This window comes from Neofelis nebulosa, chromosome 13, assembly GCF_028018385.1.
Source record: "Neofelis nebulosa isolate mNeoNeb1 chromosome 13, mNeoNeb1.pri, whole genome shotgun sequence".
Lineage (NCBI taxonomy): Eukaryota > Metazoa > Chordata > Mammalia > Carnivora > Felidae > Neofelis > Neofelis nebulosa.
Genome location: NC_080794.1, coordinates 47,572,757 through 47,595,947, shown reverse-complemented (window position 1 = coordinate 47,595,947; position 23,191 = coordinate 47,572,757). Strand labels below are relative to the sequence as shown.

Sequence of the window (23,191 nt, the reverse complement as noted above, 5' to 3'; positions counted from 1 at the left end):
TCAAATTCTAATTTTTTAAATTACATTCATTCTTATTAACTTTCATCATTAATATATAGAAATTCAGCATCATCCCAATTTCCCACAACTAAAAACAACTCAAATATCAACAGGTAAATGAATAAAAATATATACACACATACATACACACAATAACATGCTATTCATCAATAAAAAGTAAAGAACTATTGATACTCTCAAAATAGATGAATATCAAAACCATTACGCTGAGTGAAAGAATCCAGAAACTAAAAGGGTACACACTGGATGATCTCATTTAGATGAAATTCTAGAAAAGGCAAAACTTAGTAACAGAAAGAGTAATGGTTGTCTGGAACAGGTTCGAGAGACAACTGATGGCAAAGGGACATGAGAGGATTTTAGCAATTGTAGAAATGTTCTTTATCTTGATTGTGGTAGTGGTGGTTATACAACTGTACACATATTCATCAAAATGCAAACAAAATATGTAAAATGGGTGCATTTTATTTGAATGTAAATTCTACCTTATTTATTTATTTATTTTTTTTTCAACGTTTTTTATTTATTTTTGGGACAGAGAGAGACAGAGCATGAACGGGGGAGGGGCAGAGAGAGAGGGAGACACAGAATCGGAAACAGGCTCCAGGCTCCGAGCCATCAGCCCAGAGCCCGACGCGGGGCTCGAACTCACGGACCGCGAGATCGTGACCTGGCTGAAGTCGGACGCTTAACCGACTGCGCCACCCAGGCGCCCCTGTAAATTCTACCTTAATAAAGCTGATACTTTTTCTTTTTCTCATTTGCTTCTTCTTCCTCTTCACTATCCTTTCCCTTCCTAAACAAGCCATTAAGTGAGACAGAACAAGATAAGTCTCTACCCAAAAAACGCCAAAGTAGAGAACATGTCCCTGCAGGGAAGCAGCTTACTAGGCATGTCAGAGCCCACAACAGTGAAAAAGATATCCATGGAGGGAGTAGGGAAACAATGTGACAGCAGAGTCAAACCTGAGTAGAACATGAAGGGCACATGCACAAACAGGCAGCCTGGTGTGGGCTATCAGAGTCTAAGCAGATTGAGGTGGGTATCCACACATGGATGGCCTAGAGAGGGCTACCAGAGCTCAAGCAGCATAAAGAGAGCATCTATCCAAGAAAAGAACTAGTGCCAGATGAAAGAATCAATTATGGCAAGGATGGTATCCATGTGTAGGCATTAACTGACATGTAGTATCAAGCCCAAGCACAGTAAGGAGGCATCGTACAGACAGGGAGACTGGTGTGGGGTGTCAGAGCCCAGGGGACTGGCTGACAAGGATTCAGAGCCCAAGTAGGGTGAGGAAGGTGTACACAGAGGATGAGAAGAAGCTATGCATGGGGAACCTCACTAAGATGCAGAATCTTAATGGCGTGAGGAGAGCAACTACACAGGACAGGTAGTAACAGCGGTGGCAGGAAACAGGTTGCACTGAAGAGGACTGATGAAATGAATAAATATATTAAGGAAAACAGAAACCAATTTTCTCACTGTTGGAGGAGAGAATTATAAATACAGAAAAGGAGAAACGCTGTATTTAGAGTGGAATTAAAACTATAAGCATAAACCCGCAGTTTTCAATATACAGAGATATAGAAATACAGTCACTAGTATGCATACAAAATCCCACAAATACACACATGCACACTCACACACCTTGGGAGGGCTTAAGGGCACTGACAACCCAATCGCAATAAGCACATCTAGCCCCCAGATCTTGGCTTCTAAATACCATTCTCCACTAGAAGTTAACCAGGGTTCCTTGAAAAAATGGCTGTTCCCAGACAGGAATAAGGAAAACACTAAATAATAAGGATGGGACATCTTGCATTGCCACAGATCCCTTCAAATAGTATTTTTAAAATACCAATTTGGCCATGTCACTCATCTGGCTTACTAGTGCCTAAAGAATAACACTCAAGCTCCTTTTGTGGCACAAAGGGCCTTTATAATCTGCCCTAAGCCTATCACTGCTGCCTCTTCTCTAACATCCTACATTTTCACTATCTCCCATTATGAACTGATGTTTGAATAAGACATGTACTTTTTCAATAACCTTTTATTTTTTCCCCAAATAGTAAATACATATTATAGAAAATGAGAAATCAGAATATGTAGATTAAGGGAGCCTGGGTACCTCAGTTGGTTAAGCATCCAACTGACTCTTGGTTTCAGCTCAGATCATGATCTCACATTTCAAGAGTGCAAGTCCTGCAACAGACTTTGCATTGGCAGTGTGGAGCCTGCTTGGGATTCTCTCTCTCCCTCTCTTTCTGCCCCTCCCCCATTCATGCTGTCTCTCTCTCAAAATAAATTTAAAAAACTTAAAAAAAAAAGGAAATCTACATTTTCTTTAATGTAGATTAAAGAAAAAAAGACATCACATTCTCACCATCCAGTGAGAATCCACTATTAACACTTTAGTGCATTTCCTTCTGGAGATACACATATATAGATGTATGTAAAGATATATGATTATAATGTAAATAGTATTCTATAACCAGCCAACAATATCTATCTTTCCATTTTGGCAAATTTTTATCTCATCTAATATAGAAGTCATATTCAAATTTCCCCCCAATTGGCCAAATATATCCTCTATAGTTGATCTGTCAACCAATATCCAGGTCAGAATTTCACATTACATCTAGTTGTCCCTTAAATTTCTTTTAATGTAGCATTTTCACCTCCCTTCATCAACTTTTTAGGAAACTAACAAGCTAAAGGGATATTACAATTTTTTCTACAGAACTTCCAACCATATGAATTTGTCCTTCCTCTCTTATTCTTCTATCATCTGTTTATTCTGTAAAAAGAAATCTGTGAGCAGTAACTTGAGGAATTAAGATTAAATGTTTTGGGCTAGAATATATTATGCACAATTATGTGTATCACATGAGCAGATACACACTATCTAGCTAACTCAACTCATTACTAATGGGAAAACTATCTCTGGATTAGGGTGAGGACAGTTTGGTCTCCCCAATGAACAAGTACGGTTTTCTCTTGCCACTATAAGTAATTATGGTGTTACTTTGGCACTATGTGAACGGACTATTCACCTCACAGTTATAACAATAATTAATAATCCTGGCATAAGGCAGAAATTTCTTCAGAAAATTTTTTTAGAGGGGCGCCTGAGTGGCTCAGTCAATTAAGCATCCGACTTCGGCTTAGGTCATGATCCCACGGCTCATGGCTTCGAGCCTCACGTCAGGCTCTGTGCTGATAGCTCAGAGCCTGCAGCCTGCTTTGGATTCTGTGTCTCCCTCTCTCTGCCCCTCCGCTGCTCATGCACTCTCTCTCATTCTCTCTCTCTCCTTCAAAAATAAACATTAAAAAAAATTTTAAAGAAAAATTCATTAGAAATTTCTTTGTTGTTTGTACAATAACGTTTCCCTAATTTTATCACACTTTCTACATTTATTTGATGGCACTCTTCAGCAAAATTCAATCATATTTTGTTAAGGATTTAGTTATTGAAATATAGATGTTGCTTTAGTTACTGAAATATAGTCCCACCGTAAATGCAGCATAAATGCTTAATTTTTCTTGTTAATAAACATTTTTAAAGTAAGAAGTAGTATTAATAGTTACTTCAAAGTATACCAAGTGAGCACTGGTTTTTCTGGCTTTCTCTTTATTGAGTATCTTAGGTACTCATGGGTTTTCCTACAGTCATTATGACAAATGAGCTCATACTCTCAAGAACCTATACCTTTGTTCATGTTGAATCCACTGATTTCCTCCACAAATTCTTCACCTGATAAACTCAACTCGCAGTTTCACATCTTCTCTATGATGGCAGAGAGTGAATTTCTTCATCTCCATTCCCAGAGCAATTGTTCTATTTCACATACTACATAAGGATACTTCTAATGTAATATTTGGTTGCATATCTTTTCCCTTCCCTGACTTGTCTTTCACAAGTAAGAATAGTATCTTTCACCAGTGTTATTTACAGTTTGATTCACAGATTTGTTTTGGCACAGACTATTTTCTGTCTGCAACACAATAAAATAAAAAGCTTGCACCAGACTATAAATCAACTGGTCATTAAACACAGTTTGGTTTTGGCTCAGTCTTTTTTTTTTTTTTAATTTTTTTTTTTAACGTTTATTTATTTTTGAGACAGAGAGAGACAGAGCATGAACGGGGGAGGGGCAGAGAGAGAGGGAGACACAGAATCAGAAGCAGGCTCTAGGCTCCAAGCCATCAGCCCAGAGCCCGACGCAGGGCTCGAACTCACGGACCGTGAGATCGTGACCTGAGCTGAAGTCGGACGCTTAACCGACTGAGCCACCCAGGCGCCCCTCAGTCTTTTTTTTTGATAGCAAATATTTCTGAAAGGATGAAATGTGTTGATTTCTATTATGGAAAGAGCTACTTTAACTCTCCAAGGACTAGTAACAAACACTTTTACAAGCTACTTTGAATAGCACTGTCCAATCATCAATTTACCCTCACTGCCAGGAACAAAAAACAGACTATGAAAACAACTGTTTGCAGAAAAAGACAGTGTGCAGGAGTGAGGACCATGGGCATGTCAAAATACCCCTTCTAACGTGAAGAGTAAGTCACTGCATCTGGATCTTCCTACAACCAAAAAGATGTACAGCACCTAGTGGGCACCTTTGAGTTTTGGAGGCAACATATTTCTCATCTGGGTGTGTTTTTCTGGCCCATTTACCAAGTGACCCAAATAGCTGCTAGATTTGAGTAGAGTCCAGAAGGTTCTGCAATAAGTCCAGGCTGTTGTGCAAGCTGTTCTGCCCCTTGGGTGATATGATCCAACAGATTCCATGGGGTGGAAGTGTCAGTGACAAACAGGGATACTGTCTGGAGGCCTTTGTAGACCCTTGTACATGCAGGCCCTTATGATTTTGGAGCAAAGCCTTGCCATCCTCTGCAGATAACTACTGTTCTTTTGAGATACAGCTTTTGGTCTGCTACTGGGTCTTAGTAGTGACTGAATGCTTAATCTTAGGCCACCGAGTTACCATGCTACCTGAGCTGCCCATCATGAATAGGATATTATCTAACACACAAAGTCATAAAGTTGGGGGTACACAGAAACATTCTATCATCAAATAGAAGTGGTAATAGTTGTGATCGGGCCTGAAGAGGCCCAAGATAAAAGTAAGGTACATGAAGAAGTGGCTCAAATGCCATGGTCCCCCCACCTTCCTGCTATACTGCCTTCTCTCTCTGAAACTATACTATGGCCTCATGGGGAGTTCCCTAAAATTAGTTGAAAGAGGAAGAGAAGACGCAGGTTTGGTTTCCAGATGGTTTCATATAATATGCAGACAACACCTGCAAGTGGACAGCTGTAGCACTACGGTTCCTTTCTGGTACATCCTGGAAGGGTAGCAGAGGAAAGAAATCCTCCCAGTGGCAGAACTTCAAGTACTGCATGTGGCTATTCACTTTGCTTAGAAGAAAAAATGTCCAGACATATGATTATATACCAATTCATGGACCAATGGTCAGGGACTTAGAAGAAACATGATTGAAAAACTGGTGAAAAAGAAATTTGGGGAAGAGGTGTATGGATAGACCCTCTGTGAATGGGCAAAAAATATGAAGATATTTGTATCATGTGAATGCTCACCAAAAGGTGATCTCAGCAGAAGAGGATTTAAAAATTTAAGTGGATAGTCTGATCCATTCCACAGATACCAGTCAGCGTCTTTCCTTAGCTACCTCTGTCATCCAAAATGGCTCATGAACAAAATGGCAATGGTGGCAGGGATACAAATTATGCACAGACTCAGCAACATAGCCACATTGGCTATGGTCATTGTTTAGTGCCTAACTTGCCAGCAGCAGAGATCAACACTGAGTCCCTGATATGGCACCACTCCCTGGATGATCAGCCAGCTACCTGGTGGCTGGTTGATTATACTAGACCACTTTCATCACGGAAAAGATGATGTTTTGTCCTTAGTGTAATAGACGCTTACTCTGTATATGGATTTGCTTCTCTGCTCACAATGCTTCTACCAAAACTACCTTCCATGGACTTACAGAATGCCTCCCCAATGTAAGCTGGTCTCATCCAATCTGCTGAAGGCCTGAATAGAGGAAAAGGTGGAGTAAGGGAAAATTCACTCTCTTTTAGTCTGACTGTCTTCAAACCAGAGACATTGGTGTTTTGCTGCCTTTGAACCCAGACTCATGCTGAAACTTACACTGTTGGCTCTCCTAGCTCCCAGGCCTTCAGACTCAGACTCAGACTTTAGACTCAAACTAGAACTCAGATTCAGACTAGAACAAGCTTGCCAACTGCTGATCTTGGGATTCCTCAACTTCCATAACGACATGAGCCAATTCCTTATAATAAACATCTTTGTTTTCTCTCTCTCTCTCTCAGTTCTTTTTCTTTGTATAACTAAGACCAATTTTAAAGGCAATTCCTTCAAAATGGTAATAGACACTAAGGGAATCTAGACAATACAAATGTTGTTTCTCATTTGTCCTTATCAAGTAGGGCCTCTTAATCAGGTCCTGAAGACTAAGAAAATAAAGACAGCAATGAAGGGCCACTAGATTAAGGAATCACCAGGAACTAAGGCAGGTAAGGCATTTATAAAACTGTCTGATTAAAATCAATCTAACACACATTTACTAAGTACTAGGTAATAGAAGTTTTACATATTTATATGTAAAGTCCCCTGGAGCTCTATAAAATTCTATTGTTTCCTCTAAGAAGTAGGCTATAGAAATGATTTTTATGCTATTTATATTTTCATTAATCATTTCTCTTTAGTTTCCTTTTGTGAATTTAATTTAATCTTATAAGGGAAATAGTTTAAACTGCTGAAAACAATCAAGGAAAATATTTCTTTCTGAATTTAAGGAACATTGCCTTGGGGTAAGCCATCTGGAGGAGAGAACACCAAAGTAAGAGAACCAAAGAGATGATGCAACTACCTCTTTCTTTGTGGACATTCTTCTTCATGAGCTAGTACTCAGTCAAATCTTGCAGGGCTCGGTCAAAATATGAGAACTCCGGTGACTCCTCCCTATAATAATCAATCTCATATGAGTAGCCCCAAGTAGATACCGGTTACTAGTGCTTTTAAATTTAAGTTCTTATGTTTGCAAATGAGTGCAAAACTCCACCTCTCTAACAGCAATTCCACCAATATGTATGTACATCAATATGTACAACAAAAAAGAACCAATTTGCCCTGCAAAACCCCAATGAGGGCCAAATGCTAGATACAGAAAAAGAATATGACCCATCAGGGTTAAAGATGCTGGAAATTAATTGTAAGTCTGTATAAGGCAAGAACAGACTCCCAGTCTTCTAGCTCTATTCCAAGCAAAAACAAAACAAAACAAAAATTAGTGGTTTCTTCTCAGGAGAAAATACAACAACCTAAGAAGGAAAAATCCTCCACTTAGTAGATATTGCGGGTCCTCCAATATCTATGCAGTCCTGGAAAATCAAGCCAGCCAGCTGACCAGCCTAGCTAATGTACAAAGAGTCCTGAATCAACTTTTTAGTTCCTCACTCCTAAATATTAATGAACAATAAATAATCATCAGATATTTGAAGAAATATTCCAATAGAAAGAGAAACCAAAGTAAACATAAACAAAATGACTCTTTAGAAAGAGAAATAATGCAAGGAACCTGAGAAACTTTAACAAAACCTAATAAAAACACTCTATTTAATATACTTACTGACAAAACAAAAATTGAATGATATGAATAAGGAATGGTATATTATAAAGAGTTCTTGAAGGGGCGCCTGGGTGGCGCAGTCGGTTAAGCGTCCGACTTCAGCCAGGTCACGATCTCGCGGTCTGTGAGTTCGAGCCCCGCGTCAGGCTCTGGGCTGATGGCTCGGAGCCTGGAGCCTGTTTCCGATTCTGTGTCTCCCTCTCTCTCTGCCCCTTCCCCGTTCATGCTCTGTCTCTCTCTGTCCCAAAAATAAATAAAAAATGTTGAAAAAAAAATTAAAAAAAAAAAAAAAACTAAGAATACAATTGCTAAGATAAATAATTCAACAGAAAAGGAGAGCTGGAATATGATGTTGAGGAAATATACCAGAAAAGATAATCAAATCCAAAGGAAAATATGAAATAAAAAGATAAAAGATTGAGAATCAATTCAGAAGTTCTAGTTTGTAATTACCAAGAATTCCAGAAAGATAGAGACAATGGGGCAAAAATAAAATCATGGAAATAGTTTACGAAAATTTCACACTACATGAATCTCCAAAGACTCTACCCAGACATTAAGTGGGAAACATACAAACAACTACAACAAAACTCAAATCCCAGGACATCACTTTGAAACTGCAGAATGCCAGAAATAAAAGATTAGAGTGCCAGGGGAAAAAAAAAAAAAAAGATTACAAATCTCTCAGAGAAATAAAAACAGGAAACATAAAATGTAAAGGGGATCAGAATGTAGACTTTTCCCAGTGGCTAACCTGAATCCTAGAAAAGCAATACATTCAGATTTCTAAGGAAAAACTCACTTCCACCCCAGGCAAATCATTAATATGCTATAGTAGAGTAGATGAAAGAAATTTTCAGTAATGTACTAACTAAAAAAAACTTACCATCCATTTACCCCCTCTTAGAAAGTAAATGAAAGATATACTCTAGCAAAATGAGGGAGTAAACTTATTAAAAAAAATTTTTTTTAAATAAGAAGAAGATATACAGGAAATAGTGGACCCAATCCCAGAATATGACAAAAGGAAGTCCCTGCATGATACCTCTAGAGAAATCTTCAGATGGTAATCTGTTCAGATTAGAAAAAGGTTGATGCCTGGGTGGCTCAGTCAGTTAAATGTCTGACTCTTGATTTCAGTTTAAGTCATGATCCCACAGTTCATGAATTTGAGCCACACATCAGGCTCTGCACTGACAGTGCAGACCTTGCCTGGGATCCTCTCTCTCTCCCTTTCTCCAACTCGCGCATGCTGTCTCTCTCAAAATAAATAAACAAACAAAAACAACAACAACAACAACAAAAAGGTTGACTGAGGTGGAGTGAAGGACAGAAATTCTGCATTTTCATTAAGCCTGGATACTATGTGAATTTTTCAAACTATGTGTATGTATCACACTGAACTTCTTTAAATTGAGTAGTAGTATTACATGGGGAAGAAATTAAGAGGCAGTTATACGAAATTTTAGACTCATTCAGCTTTTAACTTCTATTAGCATTTTGTGAAATTTAAAAGATGTACTAAAAAGATTCTGCAATTTTTCTCCTCATAATTTTGTCTTCAATGCATAAATAAAAAGGTAAAGTTAATTTGATCAGTGTTCATTTAAAAATTTCAGAGGTTGTAACGACAGAAAAGAACCATTAAGAGAGTCACAGTTTTTCTTTTAAGTGTCTTATCAATCACGTATTCTCTCCTGAAGTATGTTACTTCTGTCATTATTAGACATGGCCTGGTCTGATTAGCTGATATTTATCATGCTTCATATTTCAGGCCAATAAACCCAGAAACAAAAGAGGGTACACAGTATAGCTAGTACAATGACTGATTCAAAATAGATATCTAACATATTTTGGCTATTCCCCACCCCTTCCACCTCCTCTTTCCTTTGACCCTGAAGCTCCTGATGAGAAAATCTCCCCTGAGTAGTAAACAGAGAAACACTATAAACCAGAGTCTATCTTCTAGTTAGAGTTAAAAACGTAAGCTCTATCTATGTCTGGAGAGTTCAATCATGGAATCTCTGCCTTGAGACAAGTCCAAGGATCTCAGATCTGAAAAAGATTCTCTACTTTCTTGTTCCTAGTTGTAGCATGGAAAAGCTTCTTTCAAAGGGTAGTCCAAAATCCACAAGAATAGAGAAGAGCAGTCTGGAGAATCCATAATCAAATACTTATAAAACAATTTACGTGACTTTAACTGGGTATTTACACTAATCATCATTATTAACACAGGAGCCATATTTCACTTCAACTAACTTTTACTGAGCATATATCATGAGTCTGGTTTTGATAAACACCAGGAATTCTAAGAAATGGTCCCTGCTCATAAGACGTTACAACATATAACGCTGAGGAAAGTAATCCAGAAAATAAATTCAGGAGAGAAGCGAGACAATTCTTTTTTTTTTTTTTTTTTTTTTGAGACAATTCTTTCTCAACCATAATTTTAAGCAAAAATTGGCTAGCCTACAAAAACAAACAAACAAACAAAGCTTTAAAATTAACCAAAAGACATTCATGATTTAAAATTAATATTGTTAGGGGCAGCTGGGTGGCTCAGTAGGTTGAGCATCCAACTTCGGCTTAGGTCATGATCTCACGGGTTTGTGAGTCTGAGCTCCACATCCCGCTCTGTGCTGACAGCTCAGAGCCTGGAGCCTGCTCCAGATTCTGTGTGTCTCTTTCTCTGCCCCTCCCCTGCTCATGCTCGGTCCCTCTCTCAAATATAAACATTAAAAAAATAAAGTAAAATAAAATCAGTATTTTATTCCTTAGTTTTCTGCTATGCATCTGACCTTGTCTGTAAATTCAAGCAAAAAAAAAAAAAAAAAAAAAAAGTACTATTGAACAAGAAGCCAGGTTCTACCATCAGCTCATCCTGTGTCTTTGGACAAGTCACATCACTGTTGAGTCTACATTTTCTAGAATAAAGAAATGAAAGGACTGAGGAAGATTAAACTTGAAGGTTTCAAACAAAAGTTAAATTACATGACTATGTAAGTAAAAAACTGCTGTTGATTTCCTAGTTAGCTGAAATTATAATAACAGCTACTGATGACTAAATGCCTAAATACCATACATCAGGTATTAGATCTCTAAATTTACAACTACTATTTCTAATTGTGTCAACAACCTTATAAAATAAAAATGAGGAAATAGGAGAAAAACTGGCTTACCAAATATCACACAGCTCATAAATGTTGGGGACCATACTGAGAACATCACACAAAATCCCATGTTTTTTTTCTCCCACAGAAGTTTGTTATGTACTATTTATAAGCATTATTTCTACAGAAATCTAAATAGACATTAGAAACCCAATTAACTTTAAAAAGTCAATTCATTTTGCAATTCACAATATCAGAGCTAAAAATGTTCATATGAACTCACCTGATGCAGCAGACGCTTCAGTTTAAGTAACTGAGTTTTTACAGCAGTGCAATCTTGGACCATGTGCCGGAGCGTCATCTCATCCAGTATCACTGTATTTTCAGGTACATCTACAAATATCTTCTGAGCCTGGAAAAAGGGGGTCCCTCCATAGGTTTCAAAATGACCCAAAGGAGATTCTCTATAGGGAGAGCCTCTGGAAGGGCAGGGGAAGAAGTTGGAGGGAAAAGATATACAATATAATTTCAGAAAAAAACAAGGTAATGAAATTATTTCAGTGATTATTACATATCAGTTATCATTATCACAAAGCCTTTGACTTTTGCTTACCTCAGACACTGAATCTGTTTCCACCAAAAGTTCCAATCAGTTCTAGTTCTCATTAATACAATTATCTTCTGCACTCCCTCCCCTTTTTATGTATTTTACACATTGGTTGAATAAACCTTATTCCTTAGTAAATGGAAGAGAAAAAAAAAACTCTAGGGAAAGGCCTTGTCCCCACCCCCCCCAAATTACACTTATTTTCTTTGCCTGAATGGATTGTTTGCTTTTTAGCTCTTGATTTTAACTGGTCTCTTGAACGTCACATCTTTCTTTAGCCCCATAACTATGCTATCTATCTTCATTCCCAGTTTGGTCACACACTCCTGGATTCCTATTTCTTGTAAGTCCCAGGAAACAGTTAAGACAGACAAACTGTTACTACTTTGTTTTTACATTATTGGTAAGTCTTCTTTTCTAATAAAGATTAAACTTGATTTTATAAAAGTCTTATATACACCACATATTTCCCAATCTTAAAATATATTTTAAAAAGTCTACTCTAAGAAAATTTAAACTTCCCTTTAGTTTCATACAATATACGTGCTTGAAAAAGCAGACCAAAAAAACCAAAAAACAAAAAACAAAAAGCCACAAAAACTGGGGCTGATGTGTTTCATAGATTGTGAAGAACACAATGCTTTGATCAGAAGTCATTAGCTAAAGCAATTTTAAATTACTACAGTCATGTAATACATGATTCCAGCTGGTTCTTAAGACATAAACTTGTTACATATGTGAGACCTCAATATATTAAATAACACACTGAACGAGTACTCGCTCCAATATAATGGCCATATTAACATAGCAGAATTCAAGTTAAATTCATGACCCATTAAATTTGCCAAAGTCACAACACATTAAATTTTAACCACACAGAAAAAGTAGAAACACTAATTTTTTTTTAATGTTTATTAATTTTTGAGAGAGAGAGAGAGAGAGAGTGAACAGGGGAGGAGCAGAGAGAAAGGGAGACAGAATCAGAAGCAGGCTCCAGGCTCCGAGCTGTCAGCACAGAGCCCGACGCGGGGCTCGAACTAACAAGCTGCAAGATCATGACCTGAGCTGAAGTCGGACACTCAACCAACTGAGCCACCCAGGCGCCCTGAAACACTAGATTTTCTAATTTATAACAAATATTCCCAAATTTCTAAACTCTTAAATATTCAACATGGGCTTCGTTTTCACAAAATTATTTTTCTCTGAAACTATTTTTTCGTATTTTATTTCAGGCCTGATTTTTGTTTTAACCCAAGAAAAAAAATTTTAAGAACTTAAAAATTTTTGATCTATAGTTAAGACTCTAATGTTTACATATACTTCTGCCTTATACTTGTTGGTTCAAAATATAGTTTAATGATTAAATTTCAACTACTGATTAATTAATATGATTTCACCATCCATTACTGAATAGATGGGCAATGTATACATGGAATGATGAAAAATATATAATAATAAAAAGTTAGCAAAGTAGTAAAACAAAAACATAGACTCATCTAGCATATGAAGAGTAGAGATAAGAGCTATGTTTTCAGAGAAAAAAGTTGACATACTTTGGAAGGTTTTCTTGCCCCCCCCCCCAAATTACACTTATTTTCTTTGCCTGAATGGATTGTTTGCTCATACACAATTTCTCATAAAGTATGAGGTTTAAGTATGACTGAAATGAAAGAGAAGGCTTTCTGGAACAAGAAAATAAAAAACAACAGCACAAAATGCAAGGCATGTTTTTCAGGGACAAGGAGACTCAAATCTGGTTTATGAGGCCACAGATAGCCTAAATCAAATTTATTCTTCAACTTCATCCCTCAACACATCTTAATCCATAGCCAATTACCTGAGATTGCCAAAGCACACTATAATCTCCCTCATCTCCAAACCTATGTCAACCTCTCCATACTCGTGGCTAGGCTATTTACCCTGCCCTCCACTGCCCACTTGATCTGAAGAATGATAACTCCTCTTCATCTTAAATTAGTTGGCATTTCCTCAGGGAAAGCTTCCTTAATCCCTTCCTAAAGCAGGGCTTGGTACTTCCACAGGTGTCCTTATAGAGTCCTCTAGTGTGCCCCACTATGATACTTAACACAGTATATTGTGTTCATGTGCAATCTGTGCCAAATCATGAACTCCATGAAGACAAAGACTGTGTATTCTTTTCCTCTATATCAAAAACAGTTATCTTTTAATTTGTTTATTTTTGTTGTTGTTGCTGCTTTCACTGTATGATTAAGGAACATGGATTTTAACTACTAGATTGTTTCTTTTCAAGCTTCCATCTCTGAGATTCTAAAGTTCTTTGGTTGTGACATTAAAACAAAGCACTACTTTAAAATTGTAATCTGGAAGCAGTCACATTAAAAAGTACCAGTTAATAATCAAATTAAACTTTACTTCCTAGTTTACCAAATGAATAAAATAAAAATTAGAGAGGGAAGGTACTGAGAATAAGGCTTATTTTAGGTTGACTAAATATGAACCACATGCAAGGAACTAATGAATTAAAAGCATTTCAAAGGAAGAGTCACAACAAGTCTTTACCACTAACAATACAGGGTAAAAGATATGGTATCCAGAAAACCACAATGGTATAAAAGAACTGCCTCTTGCCTAGGATTAAGGTTTAAATCCTGGCTGATAGTAACTAGCTACTGAAAATACTTAATATCTTTGGGCCACAGTTTCTTTAATTCTCAATGTTTGCCAGTGCACACCAAATGAAGTTCATATACCTTAGCTTGCATTTCAAATACCTCCACCATGAGATCCCAAATGAAACATATCTTCTCCTAGTACTAAAATGCTACTTCCTCCAAAAGCCCTTCCTGATGCCCTCAACTAGATAAAACTAGCACTTTAGGATCCTTAATTTATTGAGCATAAATTAAAGAAACCTATATAGCTATCGCCTCTAATTACATTGCAAGCCCTTTGAAAATAGGGCCATATCTTACTCATTTTTATATTACCTGCATAGATTACCTGAGTTCAAATCTCATCTCTGTCACTTATTACTAGTAACAGGACAAGTTACTTTATCTATCCTTCATTTTCTTGATCTATAAATTAAGGATAATAAGAGTACTTACTTCATTAGGTTGCTGTAAGTCTCATACGAAGCAATATATATTAAAGTGCTTAGAACAGTTCCTGATATACAGTAAATGTTAAATAAAAACTAATTGCTATTATATTATTTATTATAAATAATTTCCAACTTGTTTATGTTGAGAAAATTTTCTAATATAAATGTCAAAAGAATACTAGAATGCCATATAACCTTTCACTTATATTCCTCAAATGGTAAATTTTAACACAATTTGTTTAAACTTACGTATTTGGTACTAAACTATCTGACAAACCATTGGAAGTAACATAACACCTTACTGCAGTTTGCTGGGAAAAAAAATGAAGATAACTGAGATGCAAAAGAAGACAAAGATGGAACAGAAAACAAATACATAACAAGGGTTATTTCAGAAAATAGAAGGACACAATTAAAGACAGTAAAGGGAAAAAAATGAGAGATAATGAAGATTCTGAGATTTCACATTCTGAGAAGATGATGAAGTTCACATATGGGAATCTGAACCTTTGAAACTTTTGAAAATGAGAGGTAAAATCACTTTCCAAGAGCGCAAGCACAAACCCAGGGATGAAGACGTAGAAAAGGTAAAGAAAAATAAACATGAGATAATAGAGGAATTACTGAAAACACCACCTCATATTAAATTGACAGGCATAAATCTGTATTTGTATACAGATTTTAACAACTGTGGATTTCTGGTAGAGAAATTAGATGGTGGAAGCAACAGAAGACTGCATGCTGTTTTGGGGAATACACTGTAAGGCTGGCAGTGTGTTAGCAAAGCCAGAATCTATGTAGCTGACCACAGGCCAGGTAGTTGACTGAATATGAAGAACTGAACCAAAATGGTATTGGGGGAGGGCAAAAATGAGTTCAGTAGTTACAGAAGCACAAGAAAGAAATGTCCACCATCACCAATATTATTTAACACTGTTCTATAAATATAGCAAATAAAATCATCTCCCCCAAAATAAGATCAGGATAAATACAAAAATTAATTTTTAAGAGATAAGCTTTTTTTAACCCATTTAAATTGAATCCATACAATAGTACCTGATAGTCAATCCAAACACCTAATAATCACATCACTGCATAATTATTATTGCCGTTTTAAAGGAATCTCCCTAAACTATGTGGCTGTACCTATATATTTATGTTCTTCTCCACTTCGACCCAAGCTTTTTGATTACTAATATGTGTGATTCTGTACTAAAGTTTGTGATTCACACATTAGACTAGCCAGTAGAGATGCATGTGTAAGAGGCAAGGAGAGACAGAATTTTTCTTCTTAATTTATTTTCTAATCTCAGTTGCACTTTGACTTCACAAAACCTTTAATGTTTCTTTTTTCATCATTAAGAAAAAGTTAAATATATGTATTTTTATGTTCACGGTTAGTATAGTTTTTTAATGGTAGATTCAACACAGTCTCAATCAAAATCCCACCAAATTATTTTGTGAATATCAACAAAGTGATTCTAAAGTTTATATGAACAGGAAAAAGAGCCAGAATAACCAATACTTCAGAGGAAGAAAGTCAGAATACTGACAGTGATTTCCAGACTTACCACATAAAGCGACAGTAATCAAGACTGCGGTACTGATTAAAGAATAAACAGATCAGTGTAACAAAACAGAGAATCCAAAAATAATCCACAAATACAGTCAACTGATCTTTGACAAAGAAGTAAAGGTATTTCAAAGAAGACAGAATAACAGAAATACCATATGATCTAGTGATTCCACTACTGAATATTTACCCAACGAAAACAAAACCACTAATTCAAAAAGATATTTGTACCCTTATGTTTATTCCAGCATTATTTATAATAGCCAAGATATGGAAGCAACCTGAGTGTCCACTGATAGACAAATAGGTAAAAAAGATGTGGTATGTGTGTATATATACACACACGTACACAAATATTGAATATTACTCAGTCGTTAAAAAAAAAAAGATCTTGCCATCTGCAATAACATCAATGGAGCTAGAAGGTATTATCCTAGGTGAAATAAATCAGAGAGAAAAGATAAATACCATGATTTCACTTATATGTGGAATTAAAAAAAATTTCTTTAATGTTTATTTATTTTTGAGAGAGAGAGTGAGACAGAGCATGAGTGGGGGAGGGCCAGAGAGAGGGAGACACAGAATCAGAAGCAGACTCCAGGCTCTGAGCTGGCAGCACAGAGCCCGACACGGGGCTCGAACCACGAACCGTGAGAACATGACCTGAGCCGCAGTAGGACACCCAACTGACTGAGCCACCCATGCGCCCGATAGGTGGAATTTAAAAAAGAAATGAACAAATAAAGAAACAAACAAAGAAACAAAAAGACTCTTAAATACAGAGAACAAATGAATGGTTGCCAGGGGGATCCAGGTTGGGGGATGGGTGAAATGAATAAAGAGTATTAACAGGTACAAACTTCCAGTTATAAAATAAGTAAGTCACAGAGATGAAAAGTATAGCACAAGGAATATAGTCAATAATACGTAATGAAGTTTTGGTGACAGATGGGGACTCTATTTACAATGATGAGTACTGAGTAATGTATAAAAATGTTGTATCAAGCAATCCTAAAATTCATATGGATCCACAAAAGACCCCAAATAGCCAAAGCAATTTTGAAGAAGAAGACCAAAGCAGAAGGCATCACAATCCCAAACTTTAGCCTCTACTACAAAGCTGTAATCATCAAGACAGCATGGTATTGGCACAAAAACAGACACATAGACCAATGGAATAGAATAGAAAGCCCAGAACTAGACCCACAAACGTATGGCCAACTAATCTTTGACAAAGCAGGAAAGAATATCCAATGGAAAAAAGACAGTCTATTTAACAAATGGTGCTGGGAGAACTGGACAGCAACATGCAGAAGACTGAAACTAGACCACTTTCTCACACCATTCACAAAAATAAACTCAAAATGGATAAAGGACCTGAATGTGAGACAGGAAACCATCAAAACCCTAGAGGAGAAAGCAGGAAAAGACCTCTCTGACCTCAGCCGTAGCAATTTCTTACTTGACACATCCCCAAAGGCAAGGGAATTAAAAGCAAAAATGAACTATTGGGACCTTATGAAGATAAAAAGCTTCTGCACAGCAAAGGAAACAACCGACAAAACTCAAAAGCAACCAACGGAATGGGAAAAGATATTTCCAAATGACGTATCAGACAAAGGGCTAGTATCCAAAATCTATAAAGAGCTCACCAAACTCCACACCCGAAAAACAAATAATCCAGTGAAGAAATGGGCAGAAAACATGAACAGACACTTCTCTAAAGAAGACATCCAGATGGCCAACAGGCACATGAAAAGATGCTCAACGTCGCTCCTCATCAGGGAAATACAAATCAAAACCACACTCAGATATCACCTCACGCCAGTCAGAGTGGCCAAAATGAACAGATCAGGAGACTATAGATGCTGGAGAGGATGTGGAGAAACGGGAACTCTCTTGCACTGTTGGTGGGAATGCAAATTGGTGCAGCCACTCTGGAAAACAGTGTGGAGGTTCCTCAAAAAATTAAAAATAGACCTACCCTATGACCCAGCAATAGCAAGCACTGCTAGGAATTTACCCAAGGGATACAGGAGTACTAATGCATAGGGGCACTTGTACCCCAATGTACCCCAATGTTTATAGCAGCACTCTCAACAATAGCCAAATTATGGAAAGAGCCTAAATGTTCATCAACTGACAAATGGATAAAGAAATTGTGGTTTATATACACAATGGAGTACTACGTGGCAATGAGAAAGAATGAAATATGGCCCTTTGTAGCAACGTGGATGGAACTGGAGAGTGTGATGCTAAGTGAAATAAGCCATACAGAGAAAGACAGATACCGTATGGTTTCACTCTTATGTGGATCCTGAGAAACTTAACAGAAACCCATGGGGGAGGGGAAGGGAAAAAAAAAAAGAGGTTAGAGTGGAAGAGAGCCAAAGCATAAGAGACTGTTAAAAACTGAGAACAAACTGAGGGTTGATGGGGGGTGGGAGGGAGGAGAGGGTGGGTGATGGGTATTGAGGAGGGCACCTTTTGGGATGAGCACTGGTGTTGTATGGAAACCAATTTGACAATAAACTTCATATATTGAAAAAAATAATAATAAAAATTAAAAAAATGTTGTATCAATATGTTTTACACCTGAAACTAATATAACATTGTTAATTATACTAAAAAAAAAAAGAAAAAAGAAAAGAAAGAAAACCTAGCGAAAAACCCCCCAAAAAACAAAAACAAAGGATACTAGAGTCTTTTCAACAAGAGATACTAGAAAAACTAGATATCCATATGCAAAAAAAAATGACCTTTCACACTGTTCACAAAAATTAATTCAACATGTACCAAAGACCTAAATATGAAATGTAAAACCACAAGATAATAAGGAAGAAACTTCAGGTGATGCTGAGTTTCTACCTTCTTAGAAACAACACAAAAAATACAATCATGAAAGAACAATTATAAACTGGACTGCATGAAATTTAAAACACCTGTTCTTTGAAAATCACCATTAGGAGACTGAAAAGGCAAGTCACAGACTGGGACAAAATATTTGTAAAATATCTGACAAAGAACTGATATCTAAAATATGCAAAGAACTCTTAAAATTCAACAAGAAAACAAACAACCAAATTTAAAAATGAGCAAAAGTGGAGTACCTGGGGTGGCTTACTCGGTTGAGTGTCGGACTTTGGCTCACATCATGATCTCATAGTTCATGAGTTCGAACCCTGCATCGGGCTCTGTGCTGACAGCTCAGAGCCTAGAGCCTGCTTCAGATTTTGTGTCTCCCTCTCTTTCTGCCCCTCCCCCACTCATGCTGGCTCTCTCTCTCTCTCTCTCTCTCAAAAATTATTAAATGTTAAAAAAAAAAGTTTTTAATGAGTAAAGTTCTAAACAGACATCTCACTAAAGATATACAAATGGCAAATAACTTGTGAACAAATGTTCAACATTATATATCTTTTGGCAACTGCAAATGGTTATTAGAATGGTTAAAATCCAAAACAACACCAAATGCTGGTGAGGATGTGTAACAACAGGAGCTTTCACTCACCGCTGGAGAAAACGCAAAATGTACAGCCAATTTGGCAGTTTCTTACTAACCTAAATATCTTACTATATAATTCAGCAAACATGCTTGATATTTACCAAAATGAGTTCAAAACTTATACATGTAAATGGTTAGAACAGCTTTATTCATAGTTGTCAAATTTTGGAAGCAATCAAGATATCTTTCAGGAAATGAATGGATAAACAACTGTAGTACATCCAAACAATGGACTATTATTTAGTGATAAAAAGAAATGAGCTATCAAGCCATGAAAAGGCATGGAGGAAATGTAAATGGATATTGCTGAGTGAAAGAAACCAATCTGAAAACACTACATACAACTATATGGCATTCTGGAAAAGGCAAAGCTATGGAGACAGTAAAAAGATCAGTGTTTGCCTTGGTGGGGGTGGGCAGAGAAGAAAGGGATAATACACAGAGAACATGAGAATTTAAGCAAAGTGAATTATTCTGTATGATAAGGTAATGGTAGATACATATCATTATGCATTTGTCAAAGGTCATAGAATGTATACACAAAGAGTGAACCCTAATGTAAACTATGGATTTTAGTTAGTATATCAATATCGATTCATGAACTTTAACAATTAATGCAAGATGTTAATAATTGAGCAAATTGTATAAAAGAAGGTGAGGGAGTAAATGAAAACTCTCTGTGCTTTCTGCTCAATATTTCTAAACCTAATACTTCTCTAAAAAATGAAATCTATTGGGGCACCTGGGTGGCTCAGTCGGTTGAGCGTCCGACTTCGGCTCAGGTCACGATCTCACAGTTTGTGAGTTCGAGCCCCGCGTCGGGCTCTGTGCTGACAGCTCGGAGCCTGGAGCCTGCTTCAGATTCTGTGTCTCCCTCTCTCTCTTCCCCTCCCCTGCGCTCTCTCTCTCTCTCTCTCTCTCTCTCTCAAAAAATGGACATTAAAAAAAATTTAAAAAAAAAAAAAAAAATGAAATCTATTAATTAAAAGACAGAAGGAAATATGTGCAGAATGGCAGAATAAATATCTCCAAAAACTCCACTCCTCCATAAAAGCACTGAGAACACTGGCAAATTGGTTAAAATCAACTTTTCCAGTAATATAGAAATGCTTGCCACAACCAAGGAGCACTTATTTAAAAAATAAAAGAAAAAAAAAAACCCAGTTGAATCTTGGTAAGAACAAGCCTGTGGCATTTTAATTTATTCTATTACTATGCCTATCTGCCCAGTTCTGTGGTAGCTTGGAAAATAAGAGCCTTACAAGCATAATAGCAGTGAAATTCAGCAATCACTGGGAGGAAGAAGTGGGTGGTAAACTGGGTTTGGAATTCTTTCAAAAGCACCATTTCCAGAAAATAGTTACTATTTGACCTAACACCCTCCTAGAAAAGGCTCATTCTCAGCTGTTGTTTCATTTGAACTAATTTGGAGACTTTCAGTGGGAACAGCCTTATCTCTAATACATTTGTTGAAAAAAACAAATGCATTTAACAAATTATTTAACATTTAACAAATTATTAAATGTTAAAAAAAATGTTTTTAATGAGTAAAGTTCTAAACAGACATCTCACTAAAGATATACAAATGGCAAATAACTTGTGAACAAATGTTCAACATTATATATGAGTGCCACTGCTTAAAATTTCAACCTGCCTGAAATGGCAATGATCAAAAAAACTTTAAAGAAAAACCTGAGGAATGAGATGTCCACAGGAGGCTCTGAAATACCCCCAACATATTCTTGGACATAGAGAAGGCCATACACCTGTGTAGGGCTCTGTGCATGCCAAGGAAATACCTGAGAAGAACTTAACCTCTCATCTTTGGCTCTCCTTGAGTCTCTGAGCAAAAAGAAGGAAATGAAGGTTAAGGCAGAGCTACAAACTGCTTACCAGGTTGTTGAAAGCATCCTTACACACACACACACACACACACACACACACACACACACACACACACCGTTGTAAAAGGCTGGGATACTTAATGGTTCAGGGCATTAAAAAAAATGCTTCTAATCATTAGCTTGACAAACTCCAAAATATAATAAAGAGACACATCATAAACTGTCAAAAACTAGAAAAAAAAGAAAAAAAGTGAGAATCCTAAACAAAGCAAGAAAAATAAAAATAGGATTCATCATGTAGAAGACAAGCTCAGTAAGATTAACAGCTGATTTTTCATCAGAAAGCATGAGAGTCAAAATGTTAAAAGATTATCAACCAAGAATTCTATATCCAGCAAAATTAGCCTTCAAAATTCAGGAGAAATTAAGACATCATCATATAAACAAAAACTGAGAAAATGTGTTGCTATTAGACCTTCCCTACATGATAAATTCAAGTTGGACTTTAATTACTTCCTCCTTATTAATGGACAGAAGAAAAAGTCAGCAAAGAAATAGAAGACTTGAATACTACATACTAACAAAATTCAATAGATGTCTACAGAACATCTATAGAAATTAAATTAGTAGTCAAAAACCTTCCACAAGGAAAATCCCAAGCCCAAAATACAAATCAAAACCACAATGAAACACTACCTCACACCAGTCAAATGGCTAAAATTAACAACTCAGGCAACGAGATGTTGGCGAGGACTCAGAGAAAGAGGAACCCTTTTGCACTGGTTGTGGGAATAAATACTGGTGCAGCCACTCTGGAAAACAGTATGGAGGTTCTTCAAAAAATTAAAAATAGAATTACCCTACAACCCAGCAATTGCCCTACTAGGTACATATCCAAAGGATACAGGTGTGTTGTTTCAAAAGGCACACATGCACCTCAATATTTATAGCAGTGCTATTGACAGCAACCAAAGTATGGAAAGAGCCCAAATGTCCATCAACAGATGAATGAATAAAGATGTCGTATACACACACATACACACACATGCACACACACACACACACACACACACAATGAAATATTACTTGGAGATCAAAAGAATGAAATCTTGGCATTTGCAACAACATGGATGGAACCTGAGTATATTATGCTAAGCAAAATTTGTCAGGGAAAGACAAATATCATATGATTTCACTAATATGTGGAATTTAAGATAAAAAACAGATGAACATAGGGGAAGGGAAACAAAAATAATATAAAAACAGGGAGGGGGACAAAACATAAAAGACTCTTCAATATAGAAAACAAACTGAGGGTTGCTGGAGGGGTTGCAGGTGGGGGCATGGGCTAAATAAGCAAGGGGCATTAAGGAGGACACTTTTTGGGATGAGCACTGGGTGTCATATGTAGGGGACGAATCACTGGATTCTATGCCTGAAATCATTATTGCAGTATATGTTAACTAATTTAGATGTAAATTTAAAAATAAATAATAAAAAAGAAAGAGAAGAGAAGAGCCCAAGCCCAAATAACTGCACTGGTGAATCCTACAAGTTCTTCCAAAAATGGAAATTAAAGAAACACTTCCCTTTTCAATCTATGTGACCATAATACCAAAACCAGACAAAGACATTTTAAAAAAAGAAAGAAAACTATAGACTGATATTTATTATGAATATACACATAAAAATCTTCAACACAATACTAGCAAATTGAATCTAGCAACACATAAAATGATTACATACCATGACCAAGTAG

At 36.7% G+C, this 23,191-nt stretch overlaps 1 protein-coding gene across 10 annotated transcripts in view; it reads right to left on the bottom strand.

The window, feature by feature from the left end:
* CCSER2 (coiled-coil serine rich protein 2) overlaps positions 1–23,191 on the bottom strand; it is a 192,344-nt gene that overhangs the window by 60,355 nt on the left and 108,798 nt on the right. For 9 of the 10 annotated variants that reach the window (XM_058696886.1, XM_058696887.1, XM_058696888.1 and 6 more), the window contains one exon: positions 11,105–11,300. The exons of the other annotated variant lie outside the window; for it this stretch is intronic. In XM_058696886.1, coding sequence (XP_058552869.1) covers positions 11,105–11,300 — 196 coding nt within the window. The remainder of the gene's footprint in view (positions 1–11,104; positions 11,301–23,191) is intronic. 10 annotated transcript variants of the gene reach the window in all.